This window comes from Harpegnathos saltator, unplaced genomic scaffold (assembly GCF_003227715.2).
Source record: "Harpegnathos saltator strain DR-91 unplaced genomic scaffold, Hsal_v8.6 scaffold18, whole genome shotgun sequence".
In the NCBI taxonomy this organism is placed as follows: Eukaryota; Metazoa; Arthropoda; class Insecta; order Hymenoptera; family Formicidae; genus Harpegnathos; species Harpegnathos saltator.
The window spans coordinates 786,423-805,533 of record NW_020229961.1 but is presented as its reverse complement, the minus strand read 5'-3'; the positions used below and the strand labels follow the sequence as shown (position 1 = coordinate 805,533).

Sequence of the window (19,111 nt, the reverse complement as noted above, 5' to 3'; positions counted from 1 at the left end):
GCCGAATGATGACTATTTCACAAGTTTCTCGCGTTAAACGCGTTAAATTTTTCCTCTTTTGGGGCTGGTAATAGGAGAACAAAATTCTTCTTTTAATTTTGCCAAGACAGATCTCTTCGGAATTTATTCAGGATCGACAGCCTCATCCATTGGTGTCGATGATCAGGTTGGAAGTTCAGGTCTCTAGAGAATTTTGAAGCAAAACGTGTCATCTGGCCCCACTGTGTGTGTGTGTGTGTGTGTGTGCGGCGGCGGCGGCATGATACAGTAGAGATTAACGGAGGAAACCCGATGATTCTCGCGCGCTGCGCATTATCGAACGCAATGTGGATCGTGGAGTAATGGGAGATTCAACATGACCACTCACGTTGAAAGCGCGCACGACGGTCTCCTGATGTTGACGTCCGACTCTCCGGCGCTATCCATTAATCATCAGCGGAGAACTCGGTCTCGATTAACCGTTCGGGTGGCTATTCGACTCGAGTCGCGATTGATCGCGATAGTGCGCAAACTTTGTCGCGCCATTTTCGGGACAATTTGTGCCGCCGAAGCATCGGCGAGCGATTGCGTGTAGCTGAAAAAGTTCGTGCGTAATTTACGATGTACAACGCGCGCGCGGGAGCAGTCGAGAAGGGATCCTCCGCACGAGTTTATTAAGCCTGCACCGAAATCGATTTCGGAAACTTTGCTTTCAGTTATAAAGTTGATAGGTTCGAACTAACGTCGAATACGTCCTGTAACTGATCACGCTTGGGCGTCGTCACAGGCCACGTAGCTATTTCCGCCTACAAACTTAGTTTTACCTATTAACTTTTTGCAATCAGATTTGCAATATTAGATAGAGGGAGGAATGGAGAATGGATCTTTTGTTACTTATTATCTTGACAATTGAATAATTACGGAACACGTATCCAAGTTAGTTTAAAGCCTGCCTACCTCCAAGCTCTCTTGTAGCTAAAACTAAAAGTAAAACGGACAGTTCAGAATGAGACGTCACGGGCGGAAAGGTTGAAATGGCGAGGCGCGCGTATCGCGGCCGTCGTGCTCGGGCCGCTTCCACTGGCTGAACATACGCGCTCCGTATCCACTTGACGGCCGCGCGCGGCCGGCTTTCGTACTCACGTCTGTATCCACTGGCGTTGCGCTGGCGGACTCGTGTCTCGGCGAAATGTGTGAATCGGAGAAGGAAAATGTCACCGACTCCGTGCGTCGGCACATGGAAGAAGCTTCGAAAGCTACCGACGATGGTATTCTTCTGGCTTCTTTGTTCCGGCGGTTTCCACTCGAGCCAAATCATCGGCAGTCGTGGGATCTGGCCTTCCCCCGCCCCGCCTCTCACGAAATCTTTTCCCGGGAGTTACCTGAGATGTTTTTCCCTAACCGGGTAATAACCGGGTTAGTTCCCCGAATGACGGACGCGTGCGCGCGATCCGTCAACGACAAGAGAAACATTTCGCGCAAACTCGCTTCTCCGCCGAGATTCGCGGAATTTTCCGCGCCGCACCGCGCCGCGCCCTGACGTTTCGCCAGATTTCGGAAAAATTCCTCCGATAACAGTTTCGCCGAAAACACGAGCGCGGCTCTTGCTGAATTGAACTCGCTCGGAAAGCATCTGGCGCAGCATACGATAAGAACGGCCGAGCGATTCGCGTCGAAAGTACGCACTCTGTGTACTTATCGCGATATACAGTCGCGACTTGGGTTCTGCATTTCAGCTGCCTCGCATGCTCGCTCGCTCGCTCGCGTGCGTGCGTGCGTGCGTGCGTGCGTGCGTGCGTGCGTGCATGCACGCGCTTTTCTCGCCGTGACTTCGAGAAAAACAAGTCTTCATTTCCGCTGATCGTGAATAATGAAAGCAACATTAATTTGCGCGGCTTTGTTCGTCATAAATATTCGATGGCAAATAGATCGAACGAGCGCGTCGAGTGTGAGAGACGTCACGGCAGAAAGTGCGATATTAAATACACGCCTGGCGGTAATTTCGATCTCATAACAGTCGCGCGCGCGCGCTGTCGTGTATCATTCCGCGAGCGGGGAAACCGTTCGTTTGCTGGCAATCCTCCCGGGAATATTTGGAATCGCAATCTGCTATCGCTCGGCAACAATCGATTGGTTTCGACGCTCGTCTCGTCTTTATCTCGTCGATTGTTTTCGTCGATGCGCGGTCGGGCCCGACGACGACCGGGCGCGGATTATTTTTGGATCCGAGCCGACGTATTACTCGCTCGGCTCACGTGCTTTCTGCTGCGGCTTGTTCAAGCTGCGCTTGAACGTTCCTCGCGAAACGCGAGGCCAAACGTTTCACGAGCGGGAATCGTCGCTTCCTGTGCCTGTGTCTGTGTGTCTCGAGAATAATCGGAATAATTCCTGATTATTTCGCGACGTTGCTACTGCAAAATGTGACGATGAAGGATAATTGTCAGCTGTCAGCTCCGTCAGCCCAAAGTAATTTCACAGTCGAATGGTTCGTCGAAGAGATAACGTACGAGATACTGTACTGTGATCAAAAAGTACTCCGAACTTTACTCTCTCTCTCTCTCTAAAAATCGCGGGTAAACTGTGAATCAAAAATCCGTTTGCTTTCTCAAGTTGGTACTTGCGTGTCCCTCACATTTGATGAAAAAATCAAAGCGTTCCTTCAAGCCGTTTGAAAGTAGCAATTGTTTATGTCAGTGAAGATTGTCGTGCACGGCGATCTTTACGATGTCGAGAAATATGGAGCAAAGAATTGGTTTGAAATTTTTCGTGTTGCGAGCGAAATTTCCTTCACACACGGATTCAAAATGTTGCAAAAATGGCTAATGGTTTGAGTGGTTTAAGAAGTTTCAAGAAGGACGAGAGAATCCACGACGTTGAAGACGACCCACACTCTGGAAGACCATCAACGTCAACGGATGGATGACGCTCACATTGAGAAAGTGAAAGAATTGCTGCTCCAAAATCGTCGATTGACCGCGTGTGCGAGAGAGATAGCAGATGAAGTTGGAATAAATATTATTTGGATCGTGCCAGCAGACAATCCGCGCAAGAAACGACCGGAATTGTGGGAAAACACCTCGTGGATTTTGTACTCGCGACAACGCACGACGTCGACGCATACCTCGACGCTTGTGCGTGAATTTCTAACAAAAAACTCAACGAAATTCGGGCCCCCTGCGACTTTTTCCTGTTCCCCGTACTGAAAAGAAACCACTTCGCGGCGGCGGCGGCGGCGGCGGCGGCAGCGTTTCGAATCGATTGAGGACGAATCAAAGAAAAATCGCTGCGTGAATTGAAGGCCATACCGTATCTGCCGCGTATGAGCGACGTTTCCAGGAGGTGGATCAAACGCCGGCACGTGTGCGCTGCGAGCAATGGGGACTACTTTGAAGGAGACTATAAGAATTTTGGTGATTGAACTGTAATTTTGACTTTTAAAATAATTTAAAATAATTTAAAAAAATAAATTAATTTAAAATAATTTTGACTTTTAAAAATAAAGTTCGGATATCTTTGGATTACGCCAGTATATATTTTCAAACTTGTGTGTCCGGCGGTATTGAGAAAATTGTCTTTCGCGCACGATACGCGCGGCAGTCGTGAACAAGGCGCGTTTAGGCACTCTGGAAGAGTGCGAAAATGGCGGCCCTGCTTGTTCGCATCCGCGCCGGACTCGCGGCTCTTCGTTTGAAGATTGGACGCACGCACGCGGTCGCGTGCATTACGACGGGATTTCGTAAAGAGGGACGAGGGAAAACGGTAAACACGCGACTCGATAAATTTGCAGCAATACCGCGAGAAACGTACGGCGTCTTTCGTGTTTCTGCGCTATAAACCCCGAGCTGTTTGTCAAATGTGCCCTGCCCGGCCCGGCCCGCATTCGCGTATTCGGCTCGGGACTTGAAGCCGTCGACTCGGGTCAACGACCTCTGCGCGTTCGCAGCGGCGGATGTCAGAAATAATCAGCGAGCAAAAATACCGATCGTTTGCGTTCGTCCGCCTCCGATGAGTGTCGTCGTTTACGAGCGAGAAGAGAGAGAGAGAGAGAGAGAGAGAAAGCGGTCCCCTTAAGTCCACTTGTGATTGTCGCGGACAATGGAATTTTCTTCTCGCAAGGAAACAATTTCTCGCCGAGTTAAGGAGAGCGCGACTGCTCGGTATATTTTCGCTTCTGGACGCAATGACATCTCCTTATAGGCTTATAGTTGAAATCGAACGACGTCATTTCCTTTGACGCGGAGACTCGAATGTGATGGAAATTACTCCAGGGTTCGTATTCGTCCGCACAATCCACCTGTCGAGGATGTCTTCCCCTCGATGGCTGCGAGAGCGCGAAGCGCTCCACGTACCGAACGTTGCATAACGTCGTCTACATTCGATAGGCGACGTGACGCGAATGTCGCCGCGCGTTACGGGCTCGCGACTCGACAAATTGGACACGTGCGATTTCGTGCGGCACGTGCCGGCGAGAATCGCAGCGGCGAGATTTGCCGCTGCGGCGGGGACCACCACCGCGCTTCTTCGCGTCCGGGAAAAGAAGGGAAGGGCGGGGGAACGCGGCGTCGCGCTCGCGCGACGATATTCCTGGGAAATATAACAGCTCGCGCAATATACATATGTATATCGCCGCATTCCCGTTCTCAACCAGGTCGGACGTCATTTCTCTTCCGACTGCCATTAAACTTCGTTCACCTCACGCGGACGGGGAAATGATCGACATGAATCGTAGAATTGATACGGATTCCTCAGGCAAAGCGCGGAGAATCAAGTTCTCACGAGCGCGAGAAGGCGCGCGCGTGCGACCACTTGAATTGCGCCCTCACCCTCTTTCCACGCGCCCGTTGTTAGGATCTTCTCTCGAATTGTCGATCGAATTGTCGATCGAATCGCGATCGAGCAGCGAGCGACGGCGCGACTGCGAAGGAAGAACGCGTCCGCGATGTCGCTTTCGCTCCTCGGGGTGCTCGACTTCGGTTTCGCTTCGTCGCGAAAGGCGAGAGGTGAAAGTCCGTTAATATGCCCGTCATACGCAACATACGCTCAAGCGTTTGTAATTGTAATGTTATTCATGAATGATGACACACAAAGACACGCAGGCGTGCGTGCGTGGTGCGTGCGTAGGTGCACGAGCGGTCTGGTTCTTTCCCATTTTTTTTTCCCGTGCAAACACGATACGTGGACTCGCGCGACACGTCAGTCGCTAATTTGCGTTTGCACAGTCTCGGCGGGCAGGAAGCGTCGTGTATTCGCGAGTCGCCTCGTAACGCGAACTCGCGCGCGAGTGTCATCGTCATCGTCGACATTCGAACAATCTAGACGATCTAGATAATTTGCAATTACGAGCGGTGGCATTATCGTTTCTATCGGTAACTATAGCGCGGTAATGAACGCGCGCGCGCGCGCGCGCGTCGATTATGCAATCACGTGTTTCGCATCGGGAACAAACGCGCGTCGCAAATTTCGCCGCGAAAAGAGCCGAGAGGACGTGGCGGACAGAGGAGCGAAATGTGTAACCAACGTAATTTGCAAGCGTCCAGCGATAAACAGCCCCCAGGAAGTGTGCGAATTTACGACGCAACTGCAACATCGCGTACACCGTACACTCGAGAGAAAGAGAGAGGAAGAGAAGAGAAAGACTGCTCCTTGCGCAGTTTGCCCGCGCGATAACGTTAGAATTGCGAGCGAATCACATCGCACATCGCGGCATCGTCATTCACTTATTCCTGCTTTTTAACGCATTATCGTAATGAGTACTCGACGTTTCTGTGTGAGACAGCGCCTTTTGCTTCTCGCGGTTACTTCTCTAATTATAGAAGCTCGTATCGCTGCTTTTTCTCGCGTTGCGCGCTAATCGATGTGAATGCCAACCAAAAGAAAAAGAGAGAGAGAGCGAGCGAGCGAGCTAGATGGAAGAAGGGGGGAGGGGGCGGAGGAGGAGAGTAAAGTTACGATTAATAATTCATCCGCGAGCACAAAGTCCCGAAATTCAGCCACTTTTCAGTTAAGCAATGGGCTCGGTCGTTTCGTTATCGTTTACGTCACGCATAGCGTGAATATGCATAGCGCCGCGTTGCGTGCATATGCATCGCGCGCTCTATCTTTTCGTAGCACAGTTGCATAAAAAGAACGTGAGGTCATTTACAAAAGATGACCTTGGATCAACGAGCTCTCGCGCGGCGCTACAGAGAGTCGCGCGTTAATTGTTGCGCGCCCTTTCGAGCGGCCGGCCAGCCGTCTCCCCGAATCGTTGCTCGTGAAAACGAGCCGCTTTATTTGTGCAACAAGAAGATTTAGCCGCGCGTTTTATTTCTTTGCAGCAAAGCTGAAACTCACTGATGATATTCATTCGCGTGGAATACCACGCGCGTAGTATTCCAATAAATAGCATTCGGCGCGTACAAGTAGGTAGGGTATGGCTGCGTGTCGTGTCCGCTTCGGAACGTCGATTTGCATACTTATCTCGTCGAGCGCGAGAATAAGTCCCAAGTCATTTGTAATCGCCGTCTATATTTACGAATATAGGCGGCGCAATCGCGGAATTCTCCGTCTACGCTACACTTTCAAGATGCTCCGTCGCGCGGTCGCGCGACGTAAAAATGGGGGTGCGTTATGCAACATGGCGACTCCCCCCCCCCCGACTTGTCCGTCTCGCCGCTCTCCTCTCAGCCATTTTCCCCATTTTGCTCTCTTTCCGGCCGCCGCCGCGCCGCGCCGGCTTTCAAGAAGTCCAAATGCACAAAGTAACGGCCGATCGGGCGAAATGAGATAGCCTGTACGCGCGCGTACATGTCGCAAGAGACATCGCGAGTTCCGGGGGGGGAGGGGGGACGCGCGCACAGCGTCGCCTTTCGGCCGCGTTTAGCGAGGGGATGCGGCGTCCCAGTTTCGGCCGAGCCCGCTCCAACAGTCGTTCAACCCTCAGCCTACATTCGCGTCCCGCTGACGTCATTCACTATTCCACACGCAGATGCTCGCGTCTCTGTATTAGTCGCCGATATTACATTTACACACACACACACACACACGGCCAGCATCGCCGCCGCCGCCGCCGCCGCCGACGTCGACGTCGTCATCCCCCGTGCAGTCTCAGAACTCGAGACGCCGAGCGATGCGCACGAACCAGGGCGCATTGTCCTCATCAGGTTGCATTATGCAACTTCTCTCGATTCGCCGTCCCTTTTTCTCACACGCGGCCTCTACCGCTCGCTCTCGTGTGTGTGTGTGTTCCGCTCCTTCGCCAAGTCGGCTTTTTGTCGCCACGACCAGATTCGCCCGTGTCGCTTTATGTATTCATATATACGCGTCGCCTCCTCGCGACGAGTGCGATCGCGTCACTTTGAGAGACTAATCGCGCCCAAATTCTCCGTGTTGATTAATTCATATATCCATCCGTTATCGCGCGCGCGCTTTTTTTGCTCTTCTCTCTCACTCTTGAGATTACAATCTTACAATTAATAACGGCGATATGACGGCATCCTTGCCTTGAATGTAAAACCCGGAGATTCGAGAAGAAGAAGAGGTTAATTATAAAGGAGGAATATAAATAAATAAACTTTGGCCTTTCAACCGTAACCATCTCGGCAATATTTTGCGCGACACGAGGTACAGACTCGTGTTCAGAAGTTTGCGCGAATCTCTTCTGCATTTCTCTTTCTGCGAAGGAGCACCCGTGAAACTCTGCGCTTTGTCTAATTACCTTGTCTAAAACACACTCCTCGGACACTTTCTCATTCAAACATACTCTCGCATCCTTATCCAACGGCATCGCGATGTTGCGTATACACTAGCGTGTCGTGACGATGACGTGTGTCGTGACAAAAGTGCGCGTGCCGCGTAGAAATTCCGGAAAGGATGACGTTTGCTCCGTCGTTGCGCGTCGAATTTTCATCGAGATACGGACATGCGAAGTTGAAGTTTTCGACGCGCGTGCGGAGGACGTGCTTTGACGGGGGTGGACGGGGTAGTGGCCATGGTAGTGGCGGCGGCACGTGTGCAGCGCACTATGTAGGTGCGCGCGCTCGCACCTCTCTCGGACTTCACACCTCGCGGCGACGCGCGAATCAGGGAGCGGCTCGTAATGATGATAGCAGATCGGGCCTCAGACCCCGTCCATCGACTCGCTGCTCGCTCATATCCTTGGTAGAGATCCTTAGTAGAGTAGAAAAAGCGTAGCGACATGCGGCAAAGTGCATTTCGGGTACTGCTTCTGACACAGGGGAGACGCAGGGAGGGAGGGTGATCGTTTCCCTTGCATTATATTGTTTAATAATTTGGCGCTACGTGGGACTTATCGCTCGCCTTCTTTATTTCTAAAGCTAAAAATAAATGCACGATATTGTGATTCACGGGAGGGAGAGATATTTCCGTTTTTTTTCCTCGATCACGAGAAAACATTGCGAGAAAATCCGCACAAGATTGTGCTGTGACACAACAAGTGTTAACACAGTGTCCGCGAGTATTTTAATATATCGATACCGACGACTTTCGCGGAACAACAACGGAATTACACGCGAGCGTTTTTATCGTCGGCCGCGCGAAAATAAATTTATGTAATCGGCGATGACGTTATTCTGTCGTGTTGGTACGTCAAACGATACTAATAACCTGCTATTACGAATGTCACAAAGAGAAAAATGATTAATGATCGACGGGCGTTTACTATAGACTTCTTTAGACTCGTCTCTTTTCCAATCCGCATGAAATACAAAGTGCGATGTGCCGTCGGGTCACAAGCTAGCCAGTCGTCTGAATAATTTTATCGTGACATAATGTTCCGGAAGCGACACATACACGGCATGAGACTGACGCGCATTCTTGGCCGCGTGTGATACGTTTCTCCGTATTCAAGATAACGTAGTAACGTGTTCGATTGCGAAATCGACGATGCTACATTTTTTCTATATCGCGGTTTAATTATATAATAGGAAAGATTGATAGCTCTCGACTGGACATTGATTACTATGTGCGTGATTAATCATAACCGTGTTAGTTTATCGTTAGTACATTGTACATTTCATTAGCCGCTCCTCCTTTATACGCGCCGTAATCCGACGCGTATGACAATGACGTTGTTTTTGCGTGAGGACATTTTACGCAATACACGCACGTGTTCATTAGCATTGCAGCATTAGCCAAATACACAGGGCTTTCTCAGCGGCGACGATGGATAATTGCGAGCAGGGCCGCCGCCGCCGCCCCCCCCCCCCTCCCCTCTCCCCGTATCGATTTTTAATCCGATCACGCTCGTTAGCAGTAACATCACCGACATTGATCCCGCGACACAGCGGCACAGCGGAGCGAAGGGAAGCTTTTCGCGTCTCTCAACTTGACTCGTTTGTCCTTTGCAGCTTACGGGTTTCCTTCAGCAACCCGTGCCGTACAGCAGCATGTCGGAGGTACGAAAGTACGTTGTCGCCAGATGGGACCCCGCGTACAAGAACTGTCTCAGCATTGTCCTGCCAGATGGCTCGCTTCTTCTGCAAGCCAGCAACGCTTACACGAGGGACCAATGGTATCACTCGATATTATGGAAGGTACGTCCAACAAGAAGCTCGTTATATCGCTTGCTACAACTGCTCCTCCGATAATTGCTCATTGCGTTTGATCGTACTGTTTCGTTTCACTGCATTCTTTCAACTTTTTTCTTTCTTCGCTGATTCAATAACTGTTCGCCAGCCATTGGAAATAACGAGACTCTCTCGTTCCTCTCTCTCTCTCTCCCCCTCTATTTTCAATTTACAGCTAAGTTTTCAGCACAGTATATGTATACACAATAGGGCGTCGTGTTTGGTTGCGTGTCATTCGCTTGGAACGTAAACGTTGATATATATATATATATATATATGTATACCGAATGTTTTTTCTTAATATCGGTCTTTTTTTTTTTTTTTTTTTTTTCGTGCCGTCTGACGTGAGTCGGCGACGGGGTAACGCAACATACAACAGTCGTTGTTACATTACACGCAAAACGCTGCGCTCCGCTGTGTGACCAAAGTGGGAGGAAGCGATAACGGCGCACGGCGTTCAATCAAATCTCCGGATACGTCAGTATTTTATAGCATTCGTCGCGAGCGCTATAATATCCGGCCTGGAAATTAATCAATGGCCGCGCTCGTCGTCGGCGGCGGCGGCGGCGGCGGCGGCGCGGCGGGCAAATCGCGGCGACCAGGCCGGCCATAACGATCGATTGAACGATTTATTGTTTAAGGCGTTACATCTTCGACGAAAACATCGTCCGTGCGTTGTCGACTGGATGCCGATGACTCTCGCGCGAGGTCGACCTTATTTGGTGGCGGTAGTCACTCGCGAGCCGAATGATGCGTCCGGAATTTTGCGCTCCGTTCCAGAAGACTCCAGCTGAATATGAAGATTGTTCCGCTGATGCGCCAATCGCTCGCATGCATGATAATCTGAATATATTTGAATTTATTACGAGGCAAAAATATCTATCGTCTTTCTGTCTCTGTATTATCCCTCTCTCTCTCTCTCTCTCTCTCTCTCTCTCTCTCTCTCTCTCTCTCTCTCTCTCTCTCTCGCGCAGAGAGGTTTCGATCCCACGGCAGTTTGGATCAAACCCCGGCCGCGGCGCAACATCGGACTCGTTTCGCGAATCGTTCAAAGCTCATTTGCTCGTTCGCAGAAGAGCATCTTCAAGTACCAGCACCTCGTGTCCTTGAGCACGCGAGAGGAGGTGATTCTGCGCGAACTGCGCACCATGGTGGACTTTGCTCTGTGGACGCCGCTGCAGGACGAGAGGGTGTCGGCCGCCCCGTTGGAGGCGGTGGCTAAATTGCTGGAGGAACCGGCCATAGAATCCGACTCGGATGCCAAGACCGAGGAGATGGTTCGCGATCGCAAAAATTGGGCGGAGGCCGTGCTGTCGGTGGTGGCTCCTCTCCTGGAAAAAGCGGCGCCGCCGCCGTCACTCGCGCGAGCGCTCGCTCGACTGACGCAGCAGCATCCGCGGTCGCAACTCGTCCCGGCGCTCGGCCCGGCAATCACGAGATGTCTCAAGCACACCGTTGACTTTGGCAAGTCGCCGGACATGAGGAAGTTACTGCAGGTGGGCACCCGACAAGTTCTCGTTGTCTCTGCTGTGACTGCTGAAATATATGTCCTCTTTGCGTTGATCTCTCTCTCTCTCCCCCTCCTCCCTCTCTCTCTCTCTCTCTCTCTCATTATTTGATCCTGACACTCAGTTCGACTTGTATAAAGGTAACAGGCTGATTTATATGCGTGTTGTTGCGCGTGTATGGCGCAGGTTTTCGTCGCCGCTTTGTACGAGAACAATGACGGCGAACAGGCAATCAGGGATTACATCTCGTCGGTTCACGGGCCAGGCAGCGATTGTCCGCACCCAAGAGTGCTTCCCAATCTGGTGTCCATCTGCGTCGCGGCTATATTCCATAGGTGAGTTTCGTCCGCGAGTAGGATTACAATCCGCGAGTCCAGTCCGAATCAACGGGGCTATCAACGTCGGCGATTTCGTTGGCAGGTTCGAGGTGTCGAGTCGCGTGTCGTCGAACGAGGACAAGCCGCCGTTGCTGCCGCCGTTGCAGTGTTATCTGCTCGTCCTGAATGTCGCGTAAGTTGTGCGCACCACTGAATAAAAAATTCCGATTGGTCCGCCGATCTCGACGGCCAAGTGTCCGACCGACCGACCGAGATTTGAGCGAGGTAAAATCAACTCGAGAGATGGCACCTTTCACAGGTCGGAGTACGCCGACTGGCGTCCCGGTCTCGGCGCCTTGCTGCAACCTGTCCCATTCCCGGAGGAAGCTCTGGCCACGAGGGAAGTGCAGGATTCCGTGTTGATGTGCGTGATGCAACGACTGGCGAAAGATCCGAGATGCACGGTCCATCGCGTGCTGCTGCCCGTCAGGGAACCGCGTCCAGGCTGGATCCACATCGCTGCACCGTCCAGTCCAGCCTGTCCGGATCGCGGGGAGCTGTTCGGCGGGATGGTGAGCAGCGTTCCCGCTTATCTTTTACTCGCGAACTACCTTCACTCGCCTCTCACATCCCCCGATCGGTGTATATCAGTGTGTAGTCTGATGAAGAACGCGGTAGAACGCGGGGCGCTTTCATCATTTTTCGTCATTTTTTCACGCAGCTTTTTACTTCCAAGCGTTTCACCGATCTATGATTTCCTCTTGAAAATGGCAGTATTCATATCCTCTCTCCCACCGTTTAATAATATTGAGCAATTTTCCTTCATCACGGAACTCTGTGACAATCGTAAGTTATATCATGAAAGACGTGAACGAACGACGAGCGAAACATAGGAACGGCTGCAAGGCGAGGGGGCAATCGCTTGCACATTTCTCCCATTAATTTCGCGTGCGCGAATCGTGCGCTTCGTGCTCTACATTCGGGTCACATTTGACCAAAGATATAAATATCAAATGGAGGATACGCGCGGACGGATACGACACTATCGCGCTTATCGGGACCGCGCAACGAGACCGAATTTATTCACACGTGAAACGATTATTGCGCCTGCAATCGCGCGAGCCAAGTGTCTCGCGAGTCGGTTCTGCCGCGTCGTGATAACCCGCCGGAATAAGACTCGTCGTTCCGAGACGATTCATCATGGACGGCGAATTATTCTCAAGCGAGATTCGAAACCAAGCGGCGGAGAGAGACCCGTCTGTGAATATGCATGAATCGTCTCTCTCGCGAGACGACGAGTGCGGCGGCTTCAATAGGCCAGCGATTGACGGCTTCTATTCCAATCTCGACCGTGGAACTGAATCGCCATCAACGCGCGGAATTAATGAGGCTTGTCGACTGATCGCGAGAAAGTGAATATATCGCGAGTTTTCTATCGGATGAATTCCACTGTCGCGATCGTTAACTCGCGCGCGCATTCTATTATCCGACTCCGTCGCCGGGAAATCTCAATCGCCGGGGAATCAATCGACGGCGTCGTGACGGTCTCTGACTGCCCTCTGCGTTGCGTCGTATACTCGCTTTCGCTCGCGGCTTACGTCGGAATGTATGCGTGAGAGAGCACGCGTACAGGTCATATCTCTCACGGATACACCTTGGTAAACTTGGAGAGAGGTTGGGTTCCCACCAGTGAATCCTCCCTCTTCCTCTCTTTTATCCAATAGCTCACAACCCTGCTGGCGTGTTGCTGCCGACGAAAGAGATTCATCGCGTCGCTGCTGAAACAAGCGGGCGACGATTGCATCTTGCTGGCGGTGCGAGGTTGCGACGCCGCGCAGGAAGTGCTCTGCCTGATGCTCGAGTGGCGTTTGTTGGCGAACGAGGAGGCGAGGCTTCAGATAGTCAACGCGCTCGAATCCACCGAGTCTGGGAAGGAGCGCTACGCCGCGCTCTGTCAGAGGCAGAAGAATCTGCAGGAGCTGGTGAGCGAACTCGCGACGCGAATCGCTCGCGGGTCGGACGCGTCGTAGCGGCGCGCGTTACAAAGACGAAGACGTTTCTGCGTCTTCCTGATAAATTACCGGGAACACCGCTCTCGCGTTTGCCAAGAATAGTCTCTCATTTACCACGTATATTTTCTACGACGACGACGACGACGACGACGGCGGCCTCGCTTTGCGCAGTTGGAAAATGCGCGGAGCAGTTTCGCGCGTTCTTCCGCTCGAGATAAGACGGAGTTACGGCCGCGAGTGTCTAACCGACCACTGACTTCCTGTCGGTCATCTACTTCCCAGTAGATATACAGTCAGTAGATAAAGCAACGCCTCGTCAGACCACCGGCGCTGAAGTAGATACGATAGATACGGGGGACGGGGGAGGGGCCGGAGGGGCTGTGAAGAATCGAACGAACACGAGCGAGAGCGGGCCGCCGCCGAAAATGATGCAAAATCGGTCAAAAGACATGCGTCAAATATACGCGCCTTTTTCCTTTCCTTGCCCCCCAACATTCGGCAAATTCGAATAATCGCGAGCGGCTGCGCGCACTCAACATGCATTCGATCTCGATTTCTCTCGCCAGCAACAAAAGGGCGGACCGCGTAAGCTGACGCTACCGGTGCGAGCGACCGACGCCGACGTCGCCCTTTTACTGGGCGGTCGTGCCCTCGGTAACCTCGAGTGCCTCAGCTTGGCTTTCACCTCCGTGACGTCCGCGTGCGCGGAGCAGCTGATAAAATTACCGGCGCTGAGGTACTTGAACCTGTGGGCCACGCAATTCGGCGACGCCGGCCTACAGATGATCAGCGAGCACCTGCAGAAGCTGCAGGTCTTGAATCTCTGCGAGACGCCCGTCTCGGACAAAGGCATCTCCACACTGGCCTGTGAGTATCTGTGAAATTTCACCGCGAAACACACATGTATAACACACATGTGCGCGAGCAAACGCGCAGCGAAACAGACTGCGAGAACACAGACCGCGGCGGACGAATGATAAAGAAAAATAGACAGATGAAGAAACAATACGAGAAAGTTACTCTTTTTCCCGGTATTTTTAACTTTCAAGTTCGAATGTTCGAGATGTTCGAGTTAAGATCGGCTTCGCTTCTTCGTCGCGAAGTGTTGGGTAGTCGCGCGGAATCTGACATTCAGTTTGCATTTCTCGTCCGCAAGAAGATGTTGTCGATTATGTTATGTTGCAGCATTAACGAGCCTAAGGAAATTGAATCTAAACAGCACGAAGCTGTCGGCCCAGACATTCGAGTCGCTGAAGAAGCGACTGCCGGCTCTGCAGGAATTCGACGTTCGATACACGGAGGCCTGGTGACCCGAAGTCACGTCCAGCACCTCGCCCATCGACAGCATCGATCACGACGCGAAAGTAAGGAAACGACGTTAAGGTGTTTGATCGTTTGGAAGAACATTCGCGAGAGAGAACAAGCCGATACGGAAGCGACGCGCTTCGAGTCGTCATTCGAGTCGTCGAGTGCGATTTCAATTCGATTCTTCTAATCAGCGATCCAACCAGAGCTGATCCTCCTCGTGACCGACGCAATCCTCCTGCCGTTTTTCAAGAGGACGAGCAAAGGACGAGTCTTTTGTTACAATACTGACCAGAATGAGGGTGAAGAGGCTGTCTCCGCGTCGAGTCTCCGCGGACCCTTTGATGCCGCTTACGCTTCTTCCGGTTTAATCGACGATTCGTTCTTCTCACAGGGCGATAAAGCACGCGTGACGAACGCGACGACGATCATCGATCAAGCCGCGCGCGTTCGCCGCGTCAGCGCATCTTCCATTTCCACCAGATATTATTCGATCCAAGTGACGTTCGATGAACAGTTTCTCTGTCGCGTCAGCCGACACGTTCGCCGATGTTCTCTTGCTTCGAAGAATATCGATTTTCTCTTTAAGACGCGTCTCTTTCACGTCGTCGTCGTCGTCGTCGTCGTTGTTGTCGTCTCGTCGATGGGAGCCGCGTTTCCCGAAGACATTCCAGTGCCGTAAATTCCGAACGTCAGTGTCCAGGTAAGACTCGAATAAACGGAGGTCGACGAAGGATGATCGGCGGTCTCGTCATTCGCACTTGGAATGCGAGTTCGCTTGTAAAAGAAGACGGAGAGAGACGCGTGTTCTCCGAGTGGAATCGCGCATGTGGTGGTCGTGGAACAGACAATCTTCAGAGAGAGAGAGAGAGAGAGAGACAGAGAGAGAGAGAGAGAGAGAGAGAGAGAGAGAGAGAGAGAGAGAGAGAGAGAGAGAGAGAGAGAGAGAGAGTCGACGAGCGCGGCAAGCTGTCTGAATACCGCGTTCAGGCAAGACGAAGCAAACACATTTGTGCGAGCAGACGCAGCGGACAATGCGCGCGTCTGTTTCGACACGACAACGACGACGACGACTTTGATCGAAAGCGATCTGCGGCCGCGCGATGCGCACTCGCGCGTCCGCTCGCTCCGTTACGTCACGTTGCATTACGTTTTACGGCCGCGACCGAGAGTCGTTTGTTCGTCGAACTACGTCAACTACGAAGTTGCGTTCCTCTCTCGCGAGTCTCTCAGAGGGAGACTCGAGATCCCTCTTCCTCCACTCATTTATTACTCATAGTTTTAGCCGAGCGAATTAGAGCAGTTTTCTTAGACCAGTTTCTAGACCGCGGAACGCTGAAAGCGCAATGCACTTTTTTATCCCTCTTCCCGATCTTCAGTCTTTGCATCTTTTTTATACTCGTGTACGTTATTTTCTAACGATATTGCTTTCCGGTGGCGAGAGATGTATGTGCGTGTGCGTGTGTATGTGTGTACGTATGTATAATTAGAGTCTACCGCATTATATTACATTTGCCACCGGTGAAGATTAAAACATACGCATATGCCCCGGACACGTTCGATTTTCATCGACTAAGTCGTTTGGATCTCCTACGTGTGCGTCCTCTTCTCCCGCGCTAAAAGACTCTCTCCTTCTCTCTCTCTCTCTCTCTCTCTCTCTCTCTCTCTCTCTCTCTCTCTCTCTCTCTCTCTCTCTCTCTCTCTCTCTCTCTCTCTCTCTCTCTCTCTCTCTCTTTCCCTCTTTCTTCCTATCGACAGAATGCGAGCGACACCGGTGAAAAGAGGTAGACGCTATCGCTGGCGAATAATTTCACATAATATAAAATCCGCATCATCGAGCGAACGATGATGTTATCGTGCTGAATAAGTTAGTTTGTAGTCGGGCAGGTCGAGGAACGGTTCGTCGAATCATCACCCACTGGAATCGACCACGCGGTCGTAAAGCCTTGCCAGTGTGAAGTCGCGAGAACCGCGCGATAACGATATATCGATGATAACGATACAATGCTTATCGATCGATCGTGATATTCGACGCGAAACCAAGATTGGTCCCGATCGAGTGTCACACACACGCGCGCACACACACACACACACACACACACACACACACACACACACACACACACACACACACACACACACACAGCGCCTCCGCGCTGGACCGCGGCCACCAATCGATCCGCGAAAAGTGTCCTTTCGCGAGGGACACGTATCCCCGATTTAGCCCCATTCTTTCGGTTCGAGGCGTGCCCAACTGCCTTAATCAGCGAGTTCTGAGCGATCCACTGCCACAACGCGCGCGCGTCGCGTCGCGTCAGCGAACGCATTTTACTTTAGAAGTTAGAACGAAGGTCTTGGCGATAGCCGCGCGCGTTATCATCGTTTCGGCATAAAGGGAAAGAAAGAAGAACGAAGGAAAAAGAAAGAAAGAAAGAAAGAAAGAAAGAAAGAAAGAAACAGCGCGATAGCTTCGCGCTCGCTCGACGTTTCGCTGTCGAAAGCGAAGCCTCGAGTGTGTCTGCGGTTTGTGACGCGCCGAGTCGCACTCGTGCATTTCGTTCCCTAATGTAAATAGATAGATCAGCGAGACTCTCGGTCTCCGCCCGTCTCCACCCTTCTCTCACCCTTTTCTCACTTCCTCGAAATTATTACGTAGATTTTAATAATTTATTCTAGCTAGAACAACATCGTATTTATATATGGAGAAAAAAAGTATATAATATATATATATATATATATATATATATATATATATATATATATACACATATATATATATGTATATATGTGTATGTATATATATATATATACACATATACATATACATATACATATACATATACTATACATATGTATGTCGCGCACGATTCAACTCGTATTAGCGTTTGAACACGCGTTTAGGGGATAGTCGACATCTCGAGTTTAGAACGCGGGCGAGGCTTGAGGAGAGACCAGAGAAGTGCCCTGGTACACGACGAAGAGTCGGCAGGATTCAGCCGGTGCACGGGGCTACCACGATTAAGCGAGCGATTAGTTTCGTAATTTCGTCTCGATTATTATAAAAGCCGCAAGGGAACAAGCATTGTAAGAAGACTGTTTTAACGTCAATTTCAATAAGGATCATTAACTTAGGGAGTTACGATTATTCGTTAAATTCGTCAGCGTGTTCTGTGAGCGAAACACAAATAAATTCGAATTTAATACCTCACACCGCGTGCGTCTTGTGTTTCCCATCAGTCTCTCCTTGTGTGAGCAGCGCGATCACAGCGCGATATTGCTTTCCATTCGCACCACGCACAATTCGTCGGCTTGATTTTTCTCACGTTGAGTTCACTTTTCAGTCATCCACACACACACACACACACACACACACACACACGCGCGCGCGCGAAACTTTACCTCGTCGTCGTCGTCGTTCCCGCGAAGATGGTAAGGTTACCCGGGATGAAATATTTCGAGGGAGTGAAAACTGTCGCGCGATTTCTCAACCACCAAAACCAACACTCGCGTCGTTGATTGGTTAACGACGACGAGTTCGCGACTGGCTGAGAGCATCTTTGTTCTCGTTACTGATTGGTACCTTTGCGCATCGCATTTTTCCATCAAGTTGATCAATTATGTTTCGAGTCGGTCAGTGACGCACATATCGATACACGCAGCACGTTGCTTATGGTTGTTACACACATTCCTATACATGGCGTCGGGCGAACTCGAATGTTTTTTTTGCCGGTTCTTGAAACATTTCATCTAGCTCTCGTCGACAGTTGCGTGGTGAGTAATACGCATTTCTTCGCTCGATCGGTGTGTTGGTGAATATCCTGTGTGTGACGAAGCAACAAGGAGCCAGGATGCTGAATTGGAGAGCCGGGAGACGCAGGATTCGACCGGGGGAGCGATACATTCCAAGTATGTCAAATTGTTTATTGTACAGAATATTCTTGATTTGTTTACGGACGAAATCATCCGTACACCGTACAAACAATAGGCAATATCGATTAGTATAGTCGGAATTTACACTGTCAGAATGTATTTCAATAAAATTTGCACAGTTAATATGAAATTGTGCAAGTGTTTTTCGACTCGGATAGAATAAGTTTCTTCCAACGTTCCAACGCATTTCTAGTAGACAGATTTTACGTCAATGGACAGTGTTTTGTTTCGCCACACCTCATTCTTAAAGAACAAGAATAACTTTTGCGGGATTTATTGTGTCTTAACAAAGTTACGGCACCTGATAAAGTCAAGCTCGAGAGAATCATCGTGAGAAATGACGCATCTCAGATTACAGTACATTCAGAATACAGTATGTATATATATATATATATATATATATATATTAACGTATATATTGTTTAATTGAAACATATCGCAACTGCATGCGCGTCTCGGTACCCGCGCGAAGTAAGTACGTTTGGTTTATAATA

General features: G+C 50.7%; 1 protein-coding gene across 1 annotated transcript in view; it reads left to right on the top strand.

Annotated features, from left to right (window-relative positions):
- Positions 1-15,556, top strand: part of LOC105181267 (C-Maf-inducing protein) — a 38,940-nt gene extending 23,384 nt beyond the window's left edge. Inside the window, exons 3-10 of the mRNA XM_025297501.1 lie at positions 9,327-9,512; positions 10,619-11,041; positions 11,240-11,388; positions 11,474-11,563; positions 11,690-11,942; positions 13,095-13,352; positions 13,949-14,249; positions 14,568-15,556. Coding sequence (XP_025153286.1) covers positions 9,327-9,512; positions 10,619-11,041; positions 11,240-11,388; positions 11,474-11,563; positions 11,690-11,942; positions 13,095-13,352; positions 13,949-14,249; positions 14,568-14,692 — 1,785 coding nt within the window. The 3' untranslated portion in view covers positions 14,693-15,556. The remainder of the gene's footprint in view (positions 1-9,326; positions 9,513-10,618; positions 11,042-11,239; positions 11,389-11,473; positions 11,564-11,689; positions 11,943-13,094; positions 13,353-13,948; positions 14,250-14,567) is intronic.
- The last annotated feature ends 3,555 nt before the right edge of the window (positions 15,557-19,111 follow it).